General features: G+C 38.7%; 1 protein-coding gene across 1 annotated transcript in view; it reads left to right on the top strand.

Annotated features, from left to right (window-relative positions):
* The window catches only part of LOC150089137 (uncharacterized), a 448,517-nt gene that overhangs the window by 252,378 nt on the left and 170,697 nt on the right, over positions 1 to 25,442 (top strand). Inside the window, exons 11-12 of the mRNA XM_090389422.1 lie at positions 2,394 to 2,549; positions 22,632 to 22,785. Coding sequence (XP_090245548.1) covers positions 2,394 to 2,549; positions 22,632 to 22,785 — 310 coding nt within the window. The remainder of the gene's footprint in view (positions 1 to 2,393; positions 2,550 to 22,631; positions 22,786 to 25,442) is intronic.

Raw genomic sequence — 25,442 nt, 5'->3', positions numbered from 1 at the left:
TAAATTCAAATTGAGGAAAGATAGATGTAGGATAGACGTGCGGAAATTTGCCTTTAGCCAGCGGGTGGTTGGTTGGTGGAACAGACTTCCATCCCTTGTGGTGGAGGTTGATAGCCTAAATAAGTTTAAGGCTCAGCTGGACAGGTATTTTGAACGAACAGAGGGGTGAAGTGGAAGTGGGTTTTTTTTTTTTCTTTTTTTTTGGCTGATGCTGCATAAGCTTGCTTTCTTGCATCAAATGCCTCTACTAATGCTAATGCTAAAATATTTTTTTCATTCCAGTTCTTTTGTCATTGTATCATAGTATCCAATCAAATTGGTCAAACACGATCTCCCCTTAACAAACCCATGCTGTGAATGAAGTATAACTGCACTTCTTCTCTAGATGGTCTTGCATTACTTCGTTAATCAGTGACTCCATTATTTTCCCTGAAATAGAAGTTATGCTAACAGGTCTGTAATTAATCATGTCACCCTTTAATCTTCCCTTTGTGAATTTGGGGATATATTCGCACATTTCCAGTCCAAGTGACCTTTTCTGAATCCAAAGACGCTCTCATATTTATGGTTAAGGGTTTGCTTACCTCCCTTAATATAATTAGATAGACCCCATCCATCCCAGATGCATTTTTTATGATTAACTTCAGCAATTTATCTTCCACCACTTTCCTCTTGGTTATCTGAAAATCATTTAGCTCCCTATTAAAGCTTGATAAACTTATGGCATCCACCTCCCTAAAGAATTCCTCATGTGTGAATGTTAGATGCAAATTACCTATTCAGCCTGGCAGCAACCTAAGCAGGTTCATTAACAGTTAAACCATTGACATCAAGTGGACACCAGTGTGATTCATTTCCTTCCCTCCTTCTGTCTTTGCTGCTTTTCTTGGCTTTCTTTACTAAAACCTCTTGTAATCTGCCTCATATTGCTTAACCTCCTTTGTTGTAACATGATTGCAGGCTAGTGTATATCTACCATTGGGTTCTATATCACTTGATAATTTATGCACATCCATACATTTTTCTTCTCCTCTGTCTGTCTCAACAGTTCATCTGATATCCACTTAAGTCAAAGCCTTCAACGGTATTTCTTAGTTGGTGTGAAGAGTAGGTTCTATGATTATTTCCTTGAATACTTCCCATTTAGAATTTATTGTTGATAACATCTTTATTCAGTCCTACTGTTCAGAATTTAAAAACAGCCTCAGACCACTGCAGGGTCCTTTATGGAAGCAAAAATCCTTACCTTTACCCTTGATGGTAGATACATTTTTAAGTAAATCCCCCTTCAATACACTGTGATCACTGCCACTTAGTGGTTTTTTTATCTGTAGATTCTTAATGCATGAAGAATCACTGCTGATAATCAGATCAAGAGTATTGCTCGCTCTCTCTCTCTCTCTCTCTCATGCTGCTATAAAAAAACAGCCATCCAGTAAGTCCACAAAAGTCTTGCTAGTGTTTGAGTAACCAACCCATAAGTTCAGTCAATATCTGGAAAGTTAAAATTCCCCATTATAAGGCATTCTGTTTTACTAGCCTACTGCCTTAGATTTTATGTGCTTTTTAACTAAGAGCATAATCTCCCCCTCATTCTCAACAATGGCTACCTCCTGTGGGTCAAGTCAATTCTACCTTGGGGGTTGCTGCTGTGTTGCCTGTTGTTCAAGTGCAAGCTCTTGTGCTGAGATGGGGAGATGACAGCTTGATGCTCTTTGATGGCATGTACCATGTTCCTCAAGCTGTCATAAACATCCATCAGAATGCTGAGTTGCCACATAATAAATACTCAGGATAAAAAATAAAAGAAAAGGGAAAAAAATAAAAAATAATGTAACAAATAAAAAATGGATTTAACAACAGGTTTAACATATTTGACTTCTCTTTAATATTTCTCCATTTTGTGATACCTTATTCTTCTGATTAATGATGAAAACAGATAACTTTTAACAAATGCAAATCTGTCACTTAGTTGCCGGTGTGTGTGTGTGTGTGTGTGTGTGTGTGTGTGTGTGTGTGTGTGTGTGTGTGTGTGTGTGTGTTGACCAGTTAGGCTGGCCTGAGATGCATCTTTGATTACCCTAATGAGTTAATTTAATTCCATTTTCTTAGTTATTCTTTTATTTTTTCCTTCAGTGTATTTATTCAGTTTGCAAAGTAAGTTGGAATTCTAAAGTTTCAGGTAATTTCTTAGTAATGTTGATTAAGAATATGATGTTGCTCTAAAATGAATATTAAAATTGATAAACAGGCATAGTGAAAAGTGTTGTATGTACTCATCACATTCTGCATTATTCGTTTGAGTTCTAAACAACAACCTTTTATGCTGTTTCTTATTTATATATATTTGAAATGTAGTTTTAGTATACATGGTTTATACTTCTTTTGATTAGCAACCTGAACTTCATGTCGGAGGTCATCAAGTACGTTTACACCAAGGCCTTCCTAATCTTGAATATCGTGGCGATGATGTGTCGGCAACCCACATGGACTCTAATCCTATTATTCCATGCATGACTATGTTATTGAGGATATTGCCCTTTCAGAAGGTATTTTACTAAAATTCTATTTATATCACTCAAAAAGATTCTCCATTTGTTTTCTTATAATTTTAAGATATGATTTCTTTCATAGTAATCCAGGAATGAAAATTGTTGCCATTGGTCTTTGATTTCTGTAGAGCAAAATTTTCAAAAAGGTTTCACACACACACACAATTCAAGGTGTCCTGCTAGTTGTCCGATGATATTTGCAGGTACTGATGGCTTTCCGATATAGCTGGAACGATACATGGGTGGAAATTTTCAGACACATAGTGCAGGAAGATCACTCGTACAATTGTTCTCAACCAATTAGCATATTTGTTATTGTTCAATAAACATTCCCACATGTTACAGGGCAACTCGTAGCCAGGTGGGAAGGAGCAGCAGTGCATAGCACACACTTCTTGATTAGACCGGGATTCGAGCCCATGACCACCAAATATGGAGGATGCGGAAAGGTCAGGGAATGACCACCGCATGTTCCCAGAGCAATATGGCATTAGTTGCTAATGCTCCTAAAAAAAAAAAAAAAAACTGAACGAACCACGTGTTACAGTACTTTGGAGAAGTTCTTTATGTTCTGTTTGATGTACTTGTTCAGTGTGTAAGCAGTGTGTTTTTGTTAATCATATGTAATTACAGTAATTTAACTGTGGTTATTTTTAAATTTATTAATTAAATAAATTGAAAGCAAATAACGATGGCTCCTAAAGTGCAAATTAAGAATAAAATTTCTATTAAAGTGAAGCAAGAGATGATAAAAAAACATGAAGGAATAAAAATTAGTGCATTAATACGTGAGTATGGTTTTACTCAATTGACTATTTCTTAATACAATACTTAAACAAAAGGATATTAGCATTAGCAGAGGCAAATGATGCAAGAAAGCAAACTTATGCAGCATCAGCCAAAAAAAAAAAAAAAAAAAACTTCCACTTCACCCCTCCGTTCATTCGAAATACCTGTCCAGCTGAGCCTTAAATTTATTTGGACTATCAACTTCCACAACAAGGGATGGAAGTCTGTTCCACCAACCAACCAATTACCCGCTGGCTAAAGGCAAATTTCCGCACGTCTATCCTAAATCTGTCTTTCCTCAATTTGAATTTATGACCCCTCAGGTGATTATTCTGAGCAAGAGGCAGAATTCCATCAGCATTGAGCATGCTCAAACCATTCAAGGCTTTATACACCTCTATCAGATCACCTCGCCGGTGCATAGTCCCCAGACACTGTAATTTGTAAAACTTAAGCCTTTCTTCGTAAGAGCAACCCTTTGTTCCATTCACTAATCTTATTGCCCTTCTCTGTACTCGTTCCAGCAGCTCTACATCCTTCTTGAAATGAGGCCTCCAGACCTGTATACAGTACTCAAGGTGTGGCCTGACCATTGCCTTATACAAGGGAATAATCACCTCCTTATCCCTGCTAGAAAAATTCCTGTATATCATTGATAAGACACCATGAGCTACTCTTGCAGGCCATCTGCACTGCTCAGAGAACTTCACATCTGCCTGCACAATTACCCCCAGGTCCTTTTCATTCTCTACCACTGTCAGTGTAGTACCACAGAGTTGATACGTTGCTCTGGGGTTGCTGTTTCCCATATGTAGTACTTTACATTTGTCAATGTTAAACTTCATTTGCCACCTCTCAGCCCATCTGCTCAACCTTTCCAGATCCTGTTGCAGCAGCATAGCATCAGTAGTGTCCTTAATAACACTGCCAACCCTTTGTATCGTCGGCAAACTTGGACATTAAGCTTGATATACCATCATCAATATTATTTATAAATACACAAAACAATAATGGACCCAACACTGAACCCTGAGGGACTCCACTAATAACATTATTCCACGATGAGCAGTGTCCATTGATTACCACTCTCTGTCTTTTCCCCCTCAACCACCCCTTTATCCGACGTCTCCGTAGCCAGGTGGGCAGGAGCAGCACACGTGCGTAGCACACGCTTCTTGATTAGACCGGGGTTCGAGCCCATGAGCCACCAAATATGGAGGATGCTGAAAGGTCAGAGAATGACCATCGCATATCCCCGGAGCAATATGGCCTTAGTTGCTAATGCTCCTAAACCCTAAATAACAACAACAACCCCTTTATCCATAGCAGCAATTTGCCTCCAATGCCACACTGCTCCAATTTATCCAGCAGTCTGCCATGTGCAACAGTATCAAAAGCCTTTCTAAGATCAAAGTATATAATATCAAAGTTATTCCTTGCATCCAGTTCTTTTGTAACTGCCAATCAAATTGGTCAGGCAAAACTTCCCCTTAACAAAACCATGCTGTGACAAAGCTATAACTGAAGTCTTGTATAGATGATCCTGCAGTGTTTCTTTAACCAGTGCCTCCATTAATTTTCCTGGAACAGAAGTTAAACTCACAGGTGTATAATTACTTATGTCAGCCTTTGATCCTACTTTGTGAATTGGGGTCATATTTGCAAGATATGTGCACATCTCCAGTCTATGGGTACCTCCCCTGAGTCCAAGGAAGCTCTCATAATTATGGCTAAGGGTTTGCTTACTTCCTTTGCTGCCTCCTTTAATATAACTGGATAGATCCCTTCCACCCCAGGTGCCTTTCTTGTGTTTATCTTCAACAATTTCTGCTCCACTTTATTCTCAGTCATTACAAGATTATCTTGCTTACTGCCAGAGTTGAATACACCTCTGGCATTCCCCTCGCTGAATAACTCCTCATGTGAATGTTGATGCAAAATATTCATTTAGTTTGTTAGCTACCTGAGCAGGATCATCAACAGTTGAACCATCGATATCAAGTGGACCAATTTGATTCATCCCCTTCTTTCTAGAGTTTACATAAGTAAAGAACTCTTTGCTGTTTTTCTTTGCATCCCTTGCCAAAGATTTCTCATAATCTGCCTTCGTCTGCCTAACCTCCTTTGTAACTTGGTTACAGATCAACTTATATCTATTAGGCTTCTGTGTCACATCATAGGCTTCTGTCTATGTCTATCATAGGCTTCTGTGTCACATCATAGGCTTCTGTCTATGTCTATCATAGGCTTCTGTGTCACATGTTAATTTATATGTATCCAATGCATTTTTCTTCTCTGCCGTATGTCTCATTAGTTCATCTGACATCCATTTAGGCCTGAACCTTGAACAATATTTCATAGTTGGTATGTAAAGCCTAGTAGCTTCCAAGATAAGTTCTTTGAATGCTTCCCATTTTGAATTTGCTGTTGGTAACGTAATCAGTTGGTCCCAATGTATAGAATTTAAATACTGTCTCAGACCATCCTAGTCGCCTTTACGAAAGCAATAACCCTTCCCTTTACCACTGATGGTAAGTTACCTCTTTGAGTAAATCCCACTTCAGCACACTGTGATCACTGCCACCTAGTGGTTTATTTACCTGCAGATTCTTAATGCATGAAGAATCACTACTGATAATCAAATCAAGAGTATTACTCCCTCTAGTTGCCTCCTGAACATACTGATGTAGAAAACAATCATCCAATAAATCCACAAAAGCCTTGCTGGTGTGTGAGTGACCAACCCACAAATTCCAGTGAATATCTGGGAAATTAAAATCCCCCATTATAAGACTCTCTAATTTACTGACCCATGTACAGTTTCATATTATACTCATCAGAGTCATTAGGCCTATAGCACACTCCTACTCTCAATTTTGATCTCCCAATGCTTATATCACACCAAACTGACTCGACACTGCACCGTCCAGCGATGTCGATTGGCTTCACTTCCTTGGATTTTATGTGTTTGTTAACTAATACCATAACCTCTCCTCCCTTCCTATCCTGTCTATCCTTTCTGTAGAAATTGTACTCCCAAATTCCAGTTCTGCATTCCTTATATCTGTGTGACACCACGTCTCTGATATCCTAACAATATCTGCCTTTGATGGTTTGAGCAATACTTCAAATTCATCAAATTTATTTACCAAACTCCTAGCATTGGTGTACATGCAAGTATACATGCACCTGTTCTTTTTCTTATCTACCCTAACAAAACCCGTGTGTTTACTTGTACCGCAATGACTCCCAGTAGTCTCTGAAATATCCTGCATCTTGTTTTCCAGGCTTCTGCTCATTCCAATAGAAGCAGTGCAAGAATCACTTTCGCCTCTGCCAGTGACTACTGTTAATCTATTAGTTCTTGTATCCCCCAATCTGGCAGTTTTCTGATCCACCTAACACTGCCTCGATAGCATCAGCAAATATTCTTGCACCCTTTTCATTTAAGTGTATCCCATCCCTGTAGAAGCAGTCCCTTCTGTTAACAAGTACAGACCAGGCTGAAAAAAATTCTACCCCTTGAGCCTTGCACAATCTTTCCACGGCCGAATTGATCGGCAAGGCTCTCATCATATACTCCCTTCCATCGTGTCTGAGCAGAATTGCAGACACTTTCAAATTCAACCCTAATTCACGGCTTTTTTTCAACAGTGACCTGTACTTGTTAAGTAATTCTGCCGGTCTCCTACTCTTAATATCATTAGTGCCAATGTGTACAACTCTATCACCTTTTGTTCCCTTAAAAGATGATATCCCCTCTACAACATCATCAACTTTTACCCCTGGCAGACATACCCTGGTCCCGTTCCACAGGACCAGAGTATAGAGTGATGGATTTATTGTAGGGATGGAAAGACTTTTGTTGATATGGATTAGGGAAAAGCAGATGAAGGGTGACACAGTGTCTAGACAATTTATCTGTGAACGTGCTTAGCAGATTTATAACGATCTGAAACTTAAAGCTCCATCAACCAGTGGCAGAGTTGTGCAATTTGAAGACTTTAAAGCTAGCAGAGGCGGTTCGAGCACTTAAAAAAAAAAAGGGGTGAATATCAAAAGTGTTGAAAGCAAGGAGAGGCATCCAGTGCCAATAAAAAGAAGCAGCTGAGCCCTTTAAAATTGAATTCCAAGAGTTATTATTATTATTATTATTATTATCCATATGGTGCAAGGAAGCCTGAGGCTTATGCTGCACTAGGGAAAAAAAAAAAAAAAAAAAACTCTGAATTACCCAAAGAGAGAGAGAGAAGTAGAAGGAAATCACCAAGAAAGAGAATAATGATGATATCCAGCTCAGGACCCTGGGTGTGCCAAGCCCATACTCACCAGATGTGAGCCCCTGGGGGTAAATACAAGAAACAGCACCATATTCAGCAGTCACAGGCTTGAACCCCGGTCACTCAAGGCACGTGCACTTATGCACCCGCCTTGAGTGACCTCGGCGGCCTAGGCTACGGTGTGATTACCTTTATGTGATTATGACATCATTATACTTATTTTATGTGTTGTTGGGGTCGCCTGTCAAGAATTTGGAACGAATTACAGGAAATCAATATATTATTGGTTTCAACTTACAATATTTTCAACATTCAATGGGTTTTGTGGAACAAATTACCATCGGATGTTGGAGCCCACTGTATACATATATTCTTGTATGTAGTTGTGATAATCAACAAATTAAGGGGAAAAAAAAATTCCAATGAAAGAAGGAAAAATGTTCTTTCTGGTAGTTAAGCTTAACATCTTTCTGGTACAAGTGCATCAACTCTAAGTGCAGTCAAGAATCTGTTAATAAGTTGTCCCACTGGCCAAAAGTCAAAAATATTCCAAGATATAGTAGACCCATTTAAGAGCTCTGTTCCCAATGTTGATGTATCTGATTTTCTCTCTCTCTTCCCCCTCCTCCTCCATATGTTGTTGTTGTTACTGAATGAGAATTCTCATAATGGGCATTGTAAACATTGCCTTAACTTTTCTGACCTCTCAAAACCACAGATGCTGTCTCTTATGCATCTCATTGAGTGTTAAAAGGACAATATTGGACAAATCAGATGCCATATGAAATGGAGAACACGAAGCAGATTTACTTCTTAGAAGACCTATAAACCTGAGTGGATAGACAACATCATTAGTGACAGCCACACAACTTATTCACTCAGATTTCCATCATATCTATCTAAAGATACCAGTTTCTTTACTATAAATTCAAAGAAAATTTTTATTCAGGTCAAGAAATCATCTGTGCTCAAAAGTTCAGACCTCAGATTAACCAGTATGGCTTAATATCTTTGAAGGATGTCTTTCTTGTGCATCTATTCATAGGAATTGTTTTTTCCGTGGGTCTGACAAGTAGAGTAAATATTCCCTGTACAGTTTTCACAAAGTTGCACTTGTTTTTTTCTCCATCCTTCAATTCACCACATTACTCAGCTACCTCTCCCACACTTATTTGGCCATAATTCAGTAGCCTCATTTAGAACCCAGGAAGAATTACCCTGACAGATTGCAAATCAGGTTACATAGTCAACCAACCATAAACAACCTGAAATTGATTGGGTACAAATTTATCATAGCATAATTTAGCATTGGGCATAAAATTCCACAAAGTCTACCATCATCATCAGCAGTAAGTTTTTCTGAACACTTGTGCAGCCAATGTGTGTTTAGAAAAACTCACTGCTGTCAGTGCATTTACATTCCACGAAACCACTGCCACAGGCCCACATGTGTATAGGAACTCATGTGTAAAAGGAAATAAAAAGTAAAATAATGAAATAGTAGAGTGAGTAATTAGAATAAATGAGATGGGTTGTTGAAATGAAAAATTGCGATTCTTTCAGAATCAGGATTATGCAAATTTTAGATTGAAATGCTCATTATTAATTTCTGAGATGGTATATATTCTTGAGCTGATAAATTAGACCATATATATTTTCAAAATTAATTAGCAAGTTTTTGGGAAGAATAGATGTTTTTTGTAGATAAGTTTGTGCAATTCCTTTCATTGTAATGCATAGATAGTAAACGTTGTAAGGGATTATTGCTGTGCATATGGTACATAATTTTTTTTTATATGACATATGTATAGCAAGATGTACCCAATGAAGGGGACATAAACTTAAATTCTAAAAGGATCACTATAAAATAGATGTGCGAAAATTTCCTTCCATCTGATCAGAGAGTAATTGATTGTTTGGACAAGTTTCTGTAGCATTAGCATTAGTTGAGGCATATGATGCAAGAAACCAAGCTTATACATCATCAGCCAAAAAAAAAAGAAAAACCCTTCCCATTTCATCCACCAGTCACTCCAAATGTTTGTTTAGTTCAGCCTTAAATTTATTTATGCCATCAACTTTACCCAACTACAGATGGAAGTCTGTTCCAGCAATCAACTACCTGCTGGCTAAAGGCAAATTTCTGCACATCTATTCTAAACTGTCTTTCCTCAGTTTGAATCTGTGCCCCCTCAGATTCTTAATCTGAGCAATAGGAAGAATCCCATCAGCATTCAGCTTCCTCAACCAATTCAAGGCCTTATACACCTCAATCAGATCACCACGCAGGTACCTACACTCCAGGCACTGCAATTTGCAGAACTTAAGCCTTTCCTTATAAGGGCACCCCTTTGTTCGCCTCACGAATTATGTTGCCCTTTTTTGTACTCGTTCTAGCAACTCTACATCCATCCTAAAATGAGGCCTCCAGACCTGTACACAGTACTCTAGGTATGGCCTGACCATTGGCTTGTATAATGGGATAATCACCTCCTTGTCCCTGCTAGCAAAATTCCTATATATCATTGACAAGACTCCATTACTTGCCTGGCAGCCATCTGCACTGCTCAGCGAACTTCATATTTGACTGCACAATTACCCCCAGGTCTTTTTCACTTTCCACTTAACTGTGCCACACAGTTAGTACATTTCTCTTTGGTAATTGCTATCCATATACAGTACTTTGCATTTTTCAATGTTAAACTTCAATTTTCACTTCTCAGCCCATTTTCCCAACTTATCCAAATCAGTTGGAGTAGCATACTGTCTTTGCTGTTGTTAATAATCCTGCCAACCTTTGTATCATCTGCAAACTTGAACATTAAACCTGATAAACTTCACTTCTCAGCCCATTTTCCCAACTTATCTAGATCTAGTTGGAGTAGCATACTATCTTTGCTGTCGTTAACAATCCTGCCAACCTTTGTATCATCTGCAAACTTGAACATTAAACCTGATATACCTTCATCAATATCATTGATAAATATACAAAATAACAATGGGTGCAACACCGAACTCTGGGGAACTCCACTAATAAAATTTGTTCACGAAGAGCATTTTTTTTTTTTTTTTTTTTTTTGTTAGTTCTCGCCACTTCGGCTTCTGTGGATATAATGCACCTCCCAACGTTTTTGCACTACTCTGATCCAAGTCCGAGGCGGGATTTGAACCCGTGACCTTTGGGTTGCCAGGCAGGCACTTTACCCACCAGGCTAGCCCGGTTGGCTCCAAGCGAAGAGCAGTGTCCATTGATTACCACTCGCTGTCATCTCCCACTCAACCATCCCTTTATCCATTGTAGCAACTTACCATTAATACCACACCTCTCCAATTTGTACATCAGACTTCCATGTGCAACAGTATCAAAAACTTTCCTGAAATCCAAGTATATGATAACAAAATTATTTTTGGCATTCAGAACCTTTGTGACCACATCATAGTATCCAATCAAATTGGTCAGACAAGTCCTCCCTTCAACAAACCCATGGTGTCTCTTAACTACTACTGCAGTCTTGTTTAGATGATACTGCAATGCTTCTTTAACCAGTGGTTCCATTATTTTTCCCAGAACAGAAGTTAAACTAACAAGTCTATAGTTACTTATAAGTGTCACTTTTGAACCCCCTTTGTGAATTGGTGATACATTTGCACATCTCCAGTCCTCTTGTACTCGGGGGACCTCCCCAGAGTCCAAGGAAGCTCTCATAATTATGGTTAAGGGTTTGTTTACTTCCGTTTTTGCCTCCTTTAATATAACTGGATAGATCCCATCCACCCCAGGTGCCTTTCTTATGTTTAACTTCAACAATTTCTCCTCCACTTTGCTGTCAGTTATTACTAAATCACTTAGCTCCCTGTTAGAGTTTGATAAACATCTTGCACTCACCACACTGAATAACTCCTCATGTGAGAATGTAGATGCAAAATATTCAATTTATCAGGTACCTTAGCATGATCATCACTAGACAACCCATGTATGTTAAGTGGTCCAATCTGATTCATCCCTTTCCTTCTAGAGTTTACATAAGTAAAGAACTCTTTGCTGTTTTTCTTTGCACCCTTGGTCTTGGCGCATTATAGCCTTAGTAGCTGATGCGCCAATAAAACCAAAAAACCCAAACCCAAACCCTCTTTGCACCCTTTGCCAAGGATTTCTCGTAATCTGCCTTCACCTGCGTAACCTTCTTTGTGACTTAATTATAGACTATTTTATATCTGCCATAGGCATCTATGTCACTTGATATTTACATGCATCTCATACATTTTTCTTCTCTGCCACGAGCTTTATTAGTTCATCTGACATCCATTTAGGCCTAAACCTTGAGCAGTATTTCTTAGTTGGAATGAAAAGTCTAGTAGTGTCCAAAATTAAGTCTGTGAAGGCTTCCGATTTAGAATTCAATGTTCGTAACATCATCAGTTGATCCCACTGTACAGAATTTCAAAACTGTCTGAGACCCCTGTAGTCACCTTAATGAAAGCAAAAGCCCTTGCCTTTAGCTTTGATGGTAGTTACATCTTTAATTAATTCCCACATCAGTACATTGTGATTACTACGTTCCAGTGGTTCTTTATCTGCAAATTCTTAATACATGAATAATCACTACTGATTATCAGATCAAGAGTTTAACTCCCTCTGGTTGCCTCTCGAACATGTTGCTGTAGAAAACAGTCATCCAGTAAATCTACAAAAGCCTTCCTAGTGTGTGAGTGAACAACCCACAAGTTACAGTCAATATCTGAAAAGTTAAAATCCCCCATTATAAGACATTCTGATTTACTGGCCCACTCTATTTCTCTGCACAATTGCTCATTATACACATCAGATTCATTAGGCCTGTAACACGCACACCTACTGTCATTTTTCCTTTCCCAGTGCTTATTTCTCACCAAACAGACTCAACATTGCATTGTCTGCCAACATCAATTGGATGCACTTCCTTAGATTTTATGTGTTTCTTAACTAACAGCATAATCTATCCTCCCTTGCTGTCCTATCTATCCTTTCTGTACTCCCCAAATTCCAATTCTGCACTGCTTATGTCTGTGTGACACCATGTCTCTAATATCCCAAAAATATCTGCTTTTGATGTCTTGACTAGCACTTCAAGCTCATCAAATTTAGTGTCTCCATAGCCAGGTGGGAAGGAGCAGCAGTGCGTAGCACACGCTTCTTGATTAGACCGGGGTTCGAGCTCGTCACCACCAAATATGGAGTATTCGGAAAGGTCAGTGAATGACCACCACATATTCACGAAGCAATATGGCCTTAGTTGCTAATGCTCCTAAAAACCAAATAACAAATAACAACAAATCATCAAATTTATTAACTATACTCTTAGTATTATTGGGGTACATGCAAGTATACATGTACCTGTTTCTATTCTTAGTTATCCTAACATGTATTTATGCCCATGTATTTATTTGTTCACTATGATTCCCAGCAATCCTGGAAATCTCCATTGCCTTAATTTCCAGGCTGCTCCTCATTCTGATAGAAGCAGTTCAAGAATCACTTTTGCCTCTGCCTGTGGCCACCTTTCGCTGTTAACCACTGTTAAACTGCTAGCTTGTGGGGATACTGTCTGTGTATCCCCACAAGCTAGCAGTTTTCAGACCCACCTAACACTGCTTCGATAGCATCAGCATATATTCTTGCACCCTTTCTATTTAAGTCTATCCCATCCCTGTAGAAGCAGTCTCTCCTGTCAACAAGTACAGACCAGGCTGAAAAAAATTCTACCCCTTGAGCCTTGTGCAGTCTCTCCGGGGCCAAATTGAGCAACAATGCTGTCATCATATACTCCCTCCTATCGTATCTGGGCAGAATTGCAGACACTTTCACATTCAACCTTAACTTGGGACTTTTTTTCAACATTGACCTGTACTTGTTGAGTAAATCTGCAGATCTCTTACTCTTAATGTCATTAATTCCAATGTGTACAACAATATGACCTTTTGTGCCCTAAAAGATGATATCTGCTCTACAGTGTCATCAACCTTTGCCTCTGGCAGACATTCCCTGGTCCTGGTATACTAATTAGTATGAGTAAAGGCACATGATGCAAGAAAGCAAGCTTATATAGCATCAGTCAAAGAAAAAAAAAAAAAACCTTGTCATTTCACCCATCCACTCAATCCAAATGTTTGTCTAGTTCTCCCTTGGATCTATTTAAGATAACTGCTACAATGATAGATGGAAGTTTTTTTTTCCAGAAATCAACCAACCGCTGGTTAAAGCCGACTTTCGCGGATTTATCCTACAACTGTCTTTCCTCAGTTTGAATTTATGCCCTCTCAGGTGATTATTCTGAGCAAATGGAAGAATCCCATCAGCATTGAGCATGCTCAAACCATTCGTGGCTTTATATAACTCAATCAGATCACCTTGCAGGTGCCTAGTGTGCAGACACTGTAATTTGCAAAACTTAAAAGTTTTCTCTGTAAGAGTAACCCCTTGTTCCATTCCCTAATCTTGTTGTCCTTCTCTGTACTCGTTACATCCGGACTGATGGGGCCTCCCGACCTGTATACAATACTCAAGGTGTGGTCTGACCATTGCCTTATACAAGGGGATAATCAGTTCCTTTTCCCTGTTAGAAAAATTCCTGTATATATCATTGACATCATGAGCTACTCTTGCAGACCGTCTGCAGTGCTCAGAAAACTTAATATCTTCCTGCACAATTGTCCCCAGGTCCTTTTCATTCTCTACCACTGTCACTGTAGTACCACACAGTTGATACATTACTCTAAAATTACTGCTTTCCATATGCAGTACTTTACATTTATCAATGTTAAACCTCAGTTTCCACCTCTCAGCCTATCTGCTCAACTTTTCTAGATCCTATTGCAGCATGTACTGTCATTAGTATCATTAACAACCCTGTGAACCTTCATATCGTCTGCATCCATCATCAATATCATTAATAAATAGAGAAAACAATAATGAACCCAAAACTGAAGCCTCAATAATAACATTAGTCCACAAAGAGCAGTGTCCATTGGTTACCATTCTCTGTTTTCTCCCACACAACCATCTCTTTATCCGTAGCAGCAATTTGGCTCCCATGCCACAGTGCTCCCATTTGTGCAGCTGTCTTCCATGTGCAACAGTATCAAAAGCCTTTCTAAGATCCAGTTTTATGATATCAAATTTATTCTTTGCATCCAGTTCCTTTGGGAATACATCATAGTATCCAATCAAATTGGTCAGAAAGGGCTTCCCCTTAACAAACCCATGCTGTGTCTGAGCTATAACTGAAGTCTTGTCTAGATGATCCATCAGTGCATCTTTAGCTAGTGCCTGCATTAATTTCTCTTGAACAGAAATTAAACTAAAGGTCTGTTGAAACTCTTTTGATCATGCCCTTTGATCCTCTTTTCTGAATTGGAGTCACATTTCAACATCTCCAGTCCATGTGTATCTTCCCTAAGTCTAAGGAAGCTCTCATAATTATGGCTAAGGGTTTGCTTACTTCCTTTCCTCCCTCCTTTAATATAACTGGATAAATCCCATCCACCTCAATTGCCTATGTTTATCTTCAACAATTTCTTCTCCAATTTACTCTCAGTTATTACAAAATTATCTGGCCCACTGCCAGAGTTTAATTCACCTCTGGCATTTGCATCCCTCAATAACTCCTCATGTGTGAATTTAGACGTAAAATACTCATTTAGTCTGCTTTGTACCTGAGCAGGATCATCAACAGTTGAACCATCGATATCAAGTGGACCAATCTGTTTCGTCTATTTCCTTCTAGAGTTTACATAAGTAAAGAACTCTTTGCTATTTTTCTTTGCATCCTTTGCCAAAGATTTGTCGTAATCTGCCTTTGCCTGCCTAACCTCCTTTGTGACTTCGTTACAGACCAGCTTATATCTATCATAGGCTTCCATGTCATCTCTGTTAATTTATATGTACCCCATGCACTTTTATTATCTGTCACATGTCTGATTGTTTCATCTGACATCCATTCTTGAACAATATTTTTTAAACCCTTACCTTTACCTCTGATGGTAGTTTCCTCTGTGAGTAAATCCCACTTCAGCATGTTATAATCACTGTCACCTAGTTGGTCCATTATCTGCAAATTCCTAATGCATGAAGAATCACTACTGATAATCAGATCAAAAGTATTACTCCCTCTAGTTGCCTCCCGGACATGCTGCTGTAGAAAACAATCAAAAAAATCCATAAAATCCTTGCTAGTGTGTGACTGACCAAACCACAAATTCCAGTCAATATCTGGGGGGGAAAAATCCCCCATTAGGATAAATCACTGATTTACTTGCCCACTCTATTTCTCTCTACAGTTTGGCACCTCCATAGCCAGATGGGCAGGAGCAGCATAGCGTACCACATGCTTCTTAATTAGACCGGGGTTCAAGCCCGTGACCACCAAATACGGAGGATGTGGAAAGTTCAGTGAATGACCACCGCATATCCCTGGAGCAGTATGGCCTTAGTTGCTAATGCTCCTAAAAACCAAATAACAAACAATCTCTACAGTTGTTTATTATACTCATCAGAGTTATTAGGCCTATAGCACACTCCTACTCTCAATTTTGCTCTCCCAGTGCTTATGTCACACCAAACTGACTCGACACTGCTCAGTCCATCCTTTTCAACTGGCTGTACTTCCTTGGATTTTATGTGTTTCTTAACTAATAGCATAACCCCTTCTACCTTTCTCTCCTTCCTGTACACATTGTACTTCCCAAATTCCAGTTCAGCATTCCTTATGTCTGTTTGACACCATGTCTCTGATATCAGAACAATATGTGTCTTTGAGGTTTTGACCAAGATCTAAAATTCATCAAACTTATTTATCAAACTCGTAGCATTGGTGTACATGCAAGTAGTAGTAGTAGTAGTGGCATGTGATGCAAGAAAGCAAGTATATGAGCTTATTCAGTGTCAGCCAAAAAAAAAAAATTCAAAACAAATCCCTCTAAATGTTTGTCCAGTTCCTCCTTAAATTTATTTATCCTATCAACTTCCACAATGGCAGATGGAGGTTTGTTCCTGCAATTAACCACACACTGGCTAAAGACAAATTTCCGCACACAATTTATGCCCCCTTAGGTTCGTAATCTGAACAAGTGGGCAAATCCCATCAGAATTCAGCGTGCTAAACCCATTCAAGGCCTTATACACCTAAATCAGATCACCTCGCAGTTGCCTAGTTTCCAGCTACTGCAATTTGCAGAACTTAAGCCTCTCTGGTAAGAGGATCCCTTCATTCCCCTCACCAATCTTGTTGCCCTTCTCAAGCAAATCTACATCCCTCCTAAAATTAAGCCTCCGGACTTGTATGCAGTACTTAAGGCATGGCCTGACCATTGCCCTATATAGAGGGACAATCACCTCCTTTTCCCTGCTAGCAAAATTCCTATATATCATTGACAAAACCCCATGACCTCCCCTGCCAGCCTGTCTGCAGTGCTCAAAAAACTTCATACCTGACTGCACAATTACTCTCAGGTCTTTTTCATTTTCTACCACACAGTAGTACATTAGTGTAGTTCCCCACAGTTGGTACATTTCTCTGGGGTTACTTCTACCCATATGCAGTACTTTGCATTTGTCAAGGTTAAACTTCAGTTGCCACTTCTTATCCCATCTTCCCAAATTTTCTAGATCCTGTTGCAGTAGCACACTGCCATTACTGTCATTAACAACCCTGCCAACCTTTTTATAATCTGCAAACTTCGACACTAAGCCTGATATACCTCATTAATATCATTGATAAATATACAAAACAACAGTGGATCCAACACTGAACCCTGTGGGACTCCACTAATAACATTAGTCCCCAAAGAGCAACACACATTGATTACCACCCTCTGTCTTCTCACACTCAACCATCCTTTTATCCATTGTAGCAATTTACCCTTAATACCATTCTGCTCCAATTTGTACAGTAGTCTTACATGCATAGCAGTGTCAAAAGCTTTCCTGAAATCCGAGTATATGATATCAAAATTATTTTTTTGTATCCAGTTCCTTTGTAACCACATCATAATAACCAATCAAATTTCTCAGAAGACCTTCCCTTAACAAACCCATGCTGTGGCTGAATTATTGCTGCAGTCTTGTCTAGATGATCCTGCAATGCATCTTTAAACAGTGACTCCATTATTTTACCCGGAACAGAAGTTAAACTAACTGGTCTGTAATTGCTCGTGTCACCCTTTGATCCCCCCTAGTGAATTGGGGATACATTTGCACATCTCCAGTCCATGGGAACCTCTCCTGAGTCCAATGATGCTCTCATAATTATGGCTAAGGGTTTTTCTTACTTCCTTTGCCACCTCCTTTAATATAACTGGATAGATCCCATCCTTCCCAGGTGCATTTCTTATGTTTAACTTCAACAATTTCTCCTCCACTTTGCTCTCAGTTACTGCAAAATCATTAATCACCCTGGTACAATTTGATAACCTTCTGGTATTTTCACACCTTATTAACTCGTTATGTGTGAATATAGATGCAAAATACTCATTCAGTTTGTTTGCTATCTGAGCAGGATCATCAACAATTGAACCATCGATATCAAGTGGACCAATCATGCACCAGTATATATGCACCTGTTCCTATTCGTAGCTACCCTAACACAGCTCATGTATTTACTTGTTCTGCAATGACTCCCAATAGTCTCTGGAATCCTCTTCACCTTGTTTTCCAGGCTGCTGCTGCAGCTCTTTCCAGTGGAAGCAGTGCAAGAATCACTTTCACCTGTGCCAGCGGCTACTGTTAATCTATTAATCCATGTATCCCCCCCCCCAAGCTAGAAGTTTTCCGACCCACCGAACACTGCCTCAATAGCATGAGCAAATATTCTTGCACCCTTTCTATTTAAGTGTATCCCATCCTTGTAGAAGCAGTCTCTCCTGTTAACAAGCACAGACCAGGCTGAGAAAAATTCTACCCCTTGAGTCTTGCAAAATCTCTCCAGGGCCGAATTGATCGACAAGGTTGTCATCATATACTCCCTCCTATCGCGTCTGGGTAGAATTGCAGGCACTTTCAAATTCAACTCTATCTCATGCCTTTTTTCAACATTTCTACAATGTCGTCAACCTTTCCCCCCCGACAGACATACTCTGGTCCTTCCACCTATCCTACCTTTGTACAGTATGTTTCCAGTTTCCCTGAAAATAGAGTCACCAACAACAACTGGTTCCTTTGGGACCAGCACATTCTGCCTTGGGAGTTGCTGCTGTGTTGTGTGATGTTTAAGTCCAAGCTCTGGGGTTGATGTGGGCAGCTGAAAGCTTGATGGGCCCCTCAGTTTTAATCCTTAGAGGGCATCCACCCTCTCATTCTAGCTATCATATAGGCCCATTACAATGCTGAGTTTGTGCCTGATTTTCTCACACACTTTACATTACACGCACACAAAGACATTCACCTTGGTAATATCATGTCCCGTTCCTGATTGATCCACAAACATCAAACAAGCAATACATTTCAACAGGGAGTGAGAGCAATCTCATTAGCCTGGGTCTTTTGCTTTGCTGCTCTAGTGTGAGTCATGATTTCAATTCAATTTCAGTACCAAAATAATACCCAAAACTTATATCTGCAGTTATTAAACTATGTAAACACTGATAAGCCAAAACATTATGACCAGCGAGTTGTTATGCAAATCAAAGCAACTGCAGGTGAAGTACTGTGCATGAGTTTCGGGACACAGTATAAAAAACACCCGATAGTGAGCTCCGTTAATCAGTGTTACTCTTGATCTTCAGATGGGAAAGGCAGTGGACTTAAGCGAGTTTGACAAAGGCCAAATTTTAATGGCCAGACAACTGGGTCAGAGCATATCCGAAACAACACGGCTGGTGGGATGCTCTTTTGGATATGCTCTGACCCAGTTGTCTGGCCATTCTGGTCTCTTGCCAGAGCTATTGACCACAACTTTTTCTCATTTCTATTCCCACCTCTGTCAAAACCAGATGGTTTATCGCTACTTCAGCCAAAGATAAAGCTGACCTGCTAGCACCTATTTTTCTTCCTTCTCGTGTATTGACGATCTTGGTAAACCTCCTCCTACCATTCCAGTTATACTCCATTCAATGCCTCCCGTGGTCTTGCGTGAAAAGGATGTCAGAAGGATTTTAAACAATCTGAATGCTAATAAAGCTCCAGGACCTGATGATATTTCCTCCATGTTTTCAAAACCTGTGCGGCTGCACTTACTCCTCTTTTGCTGCTTTTATTTCTCTTTCTTATTCCAAAATCCAAAAGGTGTTTTCCCTTCTGCTTGGAAATTTTCTCATATCCAGCCAATTCCTAAAAAGGGTAACAAATCCCTCCCATCCAGTTATTGTCCCATTGCACTTACTTCTACTCTTTCTAAAGTAATGGGGAAATCAATTAACTGCCAACTCTTATATATTTAGAAACCTTTCATCTGTTCAGTGTTCACCTGTATGGATTCCATTAGTGTCAATCCACTTGTGGAAACTGGTGATATTTGGCTTATGTTACTCATCTATGGATAAATTCAATGGAAAATTTTGGTGAATCTTAAGCAGTTGCTCTTGACATTTCAAAGGCTTTTGATTGTGTTTGGCCTAAAGGTCTTCTAAATAAACTATCATATTATGGTTTGCTAACTGTTTTTTGTAATTGGATATCCAATTTTCTCTCTGATTTCTCAATGCTGGTAGATGGTTCTCTGTCTTCTAACTTCTCCACTAATGCTGGTGTTCCCGAAGGTTCAGTTTTTTCTTCCACCCTTTTCCTCTTATATATTAATCACCGTTTTCCATCGACCAGAAATCCTATCCATAGTTTTGCTGATAATAGCACATTGCATTCCACCTCCATTTTGAGAAACTTTGCCCTCCACAAACAACTTAAAATTCTCAAATATCCACTACCGATTCCTTAAATGCTGATCTCCTGTAAATTCTTCAGTGGGGCAAAGATAACTTAGTTGAATCCAATTGTTCAAAAACTCAATCCTATCTTATATCTTGCAAAAAGAATTCCTCTGCTTCTATGCTTATCCTTGACGACACTCTGATTTCTAGTCAAGATCATATATCTGTAATGGGGATTTCCTTGACTTCTTATCTCTCTTGGCTTAAGCACATTGCAAATATTGCTTCCTGTGCATTTAAAAAACTGAGTGTTCTCTTTCACTCTCTGTGTTACTTTTCTTCCAAACAGCTGTTCACTCTGTACAAATCGGAAATATTGTTTCCACATCTGGGTCGGTGCCCCGAAAACTTCTCTCAGGCTTCTAGATTCCATTCAAAAGAGGGCAGTTAGGCTAATTAAAGACTTGTCTCTGACAGATTTCTCTACTCCTCTGTCTCATAGACATTCTGTTTCTGCTCTCTCTTTTAAAGCAATCTGAACATTCACAACCTGTCAACATCCTTTTACTGTCCAAGTTCCGACTCACAGAATCAACATTTCTTCTTCTTCATTTATTCATTCAACTTCCATTTTCTGAACAACCTTCCTTCATACATATTTCCTGAAAAGTACAATCTACATAAATTCAAGTCTAATGTCAACAATTATGCTCTTTCATCTTCTCAACCTTCAGCCCATGCATGCTACTAAGTACTATAGGTTTTGATCAAAAAATATATATATCCATGAACTTGAACTAGTATGGGATTCCCGCCTGAAAGAGAACTCCATCCACTTTCAGTGGCATTATAATTATTGTCTACAATTCTTAGGCAGGTTCATCTCAAAATAGATACTTCAAATAAAAATTATATTCTTCACCAAGTCTTCATAATGATTCTCAGCTGCAGTGTTTCTTTTTACAGAAGATTGAAGGCAGCAATGTTTTCTGGACTGCTGTAAGGGATTTATCCAGTAGCTTTATATTATGAGCTTGGGCTCTCCTATGAGTTCAAGAACAGTCCATCTACCCGATAATAATACACTAGTGAATTTATCCACAAAGATTAAAAATATCACCATGGACCAATTGGTTGGCATTTTTACCTGCTGTAGACAGTTGCCTTTCCTGTAGTTTTCTGACCAATCATCATTTTGACTATGTCACTGTTTTGAAGTTTCAGCATTTTGACACTTCTGGCATTTTAGGAGTTATGAACAGTGTTGGCATTTTGAGGTGTCATTGTTTTTCACCTATTTGATATTTTGATGTATGACCAGTAGCGGTGAGAGTTAAAACACTACTCAATGTTTTGACTCTCAGCACCTTGATTGTTGGCATTGACTTTCTACAATTTGACTGCCTCCTAATGATGATTCTAATTCATTCCATTGTATCATAATTTTGGAAAAGTAATGTGGATCACTTTTTGTCGCAGACCAGAGAAATTTTTTATGAAGGTATTTTCACTTGTGGGTGCCATTATTTGGTCTCAGGCAGAGGTGCTCAGGTTTTTTCCTCCAACATATACAAACCAACATAGAATGTATACAATTTATGAACACTATACATAAGGGTGATGGCCTTAGCTGCCTTATTACCAATTCTAGAACAACCCATATGTTTGGAGGGGGGGGAACTAGAACACCTCCACTTGAGACTGGATAATGACATCCCCAAGCGAAAAATGCCCCTAAAGAATTCTTTCAGTATGCATTGAGAATCGACCCTCATTCCTATTCCAAACCGGGAACACTATAGTATAGAGGTTTGGTTTGGGGTTTTTTTTTTTTTTTTTTAGGAGCATTAACAACTAAGGCCATATTGCTCCGGGAATAGGCAGTGGTCATTCCCTGACCTTTCCGCATCCTCCGTATTTGGTGGTGACGGGCTCAAACCCCTGTCTAATCAAGAAGCGTGTGCTATGCACTGCTGCTCCTTCCCACCTGGCTATGGAGGCGCCCATAGTATAGAGGTGATGCTATGTATCCTCATGGGGGGCAAAGGAGAGAGAGAGAGAGAGAGAGAGAGAGAGAGAGAAAGAAAGAAATATTGCTGCAATCTGGGAAAATGCTATCATTTGATAAATAGAGATTACTACAATTGATATATAAACATTTTTTTATTTTCAGGTAGCAGTTCCAGCACCTGAATATGGAACTCAGTACTATCAATCAGAAAATTGCCACCCAAACAGATCTGAAGATAAGGTTTATCAACACTATTTGAAAAGTGAGAATTTCAAACTAAGTGTGAAGGCTGTTGTTGACAAATTAAAATTACAAAGTATGTGATGTTTTATATATTCTTAACATTAAAAAATATATATATTATTTTAAACTCAAGTAAATAGAGAACAGACAAGTTTACTGTTAAGCAACTTTAAGTTTATATAAGAATGGTTTTGTCTAAATAAAACTAAATTGCTTATTCTCACTATTGGAAATTAACACTACACTGCTATATGGAATATAATTTACTTTATTTTCCATACATTTTTACAGCATTTTTACGACCGTATTTCAAACTTAGTTGTTTCTTGTTTATAATGGGGCATTGAACCATTACTGAATTGAAAACTACTATTGAAAAAAAACAGGAATATATTTTTTTTAAGGCTGATGCTATATAAGCTTGCCTTCTTGCATCATATGCCTATGCTAAAATAAATAAAATAAAATATTTTGGCCATAGTGGAATTACCTTGAAATATATTTATAACAGTTATTTCCCTGCTTAGCCATTTCATTTTTATGTTTATGTACAGTCGAACTTGGTTATAACAAACATCAAGGAACTGCCAAAATTTCCTCTTTATAACCATTACTCACTATATCAGTGATGAGTTAAATCTACATCCTATTTTTTTAAAATTCTCAATAACTTGATAAAAAGATATTAAAAAAACAAAAAAATATTAGAGAGAAAAAAATAATATAAGTATATACCTACCTATTATTTGTATTAGTGTGCTTGTATAAACTACAGTAAATATAGGGCGCCTCCGTAGCCAGGTGGGAAGAGTAGCAGCAGTGCGTAGCACACGCTTCTTGATTAGACCGGGGTTCGAGCCCATCACCACCAAATACGGAGGATGCGGAAAGGTCAGGAAATGACCACCGCATATCTTGGAGCAATATGGCCTTAGTTTCTAATGCTCCTAAAAACCAAATAACTAACTAAACTACAGTACACTTAATATTAAACATAATTTATTTGTCTATAATTTTAAAACCATACATTCAGTACTAAACAAATTTATTTCTCCCTAATTAAAAACAATACTAATTAATGATAAACACGATTTTAATTAGTCTTTTTATTTATGAATTTTAAAATTGATGTTTGTTTACAAATGTCGATGAAGCAATGCTTCATCGACGTTTGTAACCTTGCACTTTTAAATTTTTTTTTATTTATTTATTTATTATTTTTTTTTTTTTCGGTTTTGTTCCTTTCCAGTGCTGATATGTAAACATTTGCACACTAACTCACGAATAATTTCGTGAGTTAGTGTGCAAATGTGTGAATATGAGAAAATCTGTAAATAGGGTAATGTGACCATAGAAATTACAAACAGAATGCCAATGCACTATTATATAGCCCCCGTTGCTCAAAAGACTAGGTTAGGTTATAAACCGGCCCCTAATCCGATGCGGGTGGCCATAAAATCTAAGTTGCCCCTTTCATTTTTGTCTATTCCAGGAATTTGGTTTTTTCAATTACCCGAGCAATTAAGAATGTTTGTATAGTTACCAAACTTTTTACGGTATATCTGTGTAGTATGCTCATTATAACAGTGAGCAGTCATATGTGAATATGACTGCTCACCATTTATAGTCATTTCTACTATAAAACGCATTTTTTGCAACGAACATTTGCTCCAATGCAACTGATATATTAGGGAACAACGCAAGTATAATGTGATTTTTGCATTGGCTCGTGTGCGATTTCGTCTGCAAGTAACACCAGGTAAATGCAAAACCCAACACAAAGCCGAACATAGCGACCTGCACAGCAATGCATACAAGTTTACAAAGCTTAAAAAATGTCAAATATGGGAGAGCTATATTTCCCATTTACTGTAGTTGTATTGGTTGGAGACACATTTGTCATTCACTGTATTCACAAGATAACACGTGATATTGTAGGCCGACTTACATTTTCAGGAGCTCGCATTTTTCTATTTGAACAGAAATTAGCATTAGCATTAGTAGAGGCATTTGATGCAAGAAAGCAAGCTTATGCAGCATCAGCCAAAAAAAAAAAAAAAAACCCACTTCACCCCTCTGTTCTGTTCGTTCAAAATACCTGTCCAGCTGAGCCTTAAACTTATTTAGGCTATCAACCTCCACTACAAGGGATGGAAGTCTGTTCCACCAACCAACCATCCGCTGGCTAAAGGCAAATTTCCGCACGTCTATCCTACATCTGTCTTTCCTCGATTTGAATTTACGCCCTCTCAGGTGATTACTCTGAGCTAGAGGAAGAATCCCATCAGCATTGAGCATGCTTAAACCATTCAAGGCTTTATACACCTCTATCAGATCACCTCGCTGGTGCCTAGTCTCCAGACACTGTAATTTGCAAAACTTAAGCCTTTCTTCGTAAGAGCACCCCTTTGTTCCATTCACTAATCTTGTTGCCCTTCTCTGTACTCGTTCCAGCATCTCTACATCCTTCTTGAAATGAGGCCTCCAGACCTGTATACAGTACTCTAGGTGTGGCCTGACCATTGCCTTATACAAGGGAATAATCACCTCCTTATCCCTGCTGGAAAAATTCCTGTATATCATTGACAATACTCCATGAGCTACTCTTGCAGCCCGTCTGCACTGCTCAGAGAACTTCATATCTGCCTGCACAACTACCCCCAAATCCCTTTCATTCTCTACCACTGTCAGTGTAGTACCACAGAGTTGATACGTTGCTCTGGGGTTGCT

Source organism: Mastigoproctus giganteus, chromosome 2, assembly GCF_048544385.1.
Source record: "Mastigoproctus giganteus isolate SK-2022 chromosome 2, ASM4854438v1, whole genome shotgun sequence".
NCBI classification, from domain to species: Eukaryota; Metazoa; Arthropoda; class Arachnida; order Uropygi; family Thelyphonidae; genus Mastigoproctus; species Mastigoproctus giganteus.
Note: the sequence above shows the minus strand (reverse complement) of the source record. Positions and strands in the feature narration are given on the sequence as shown.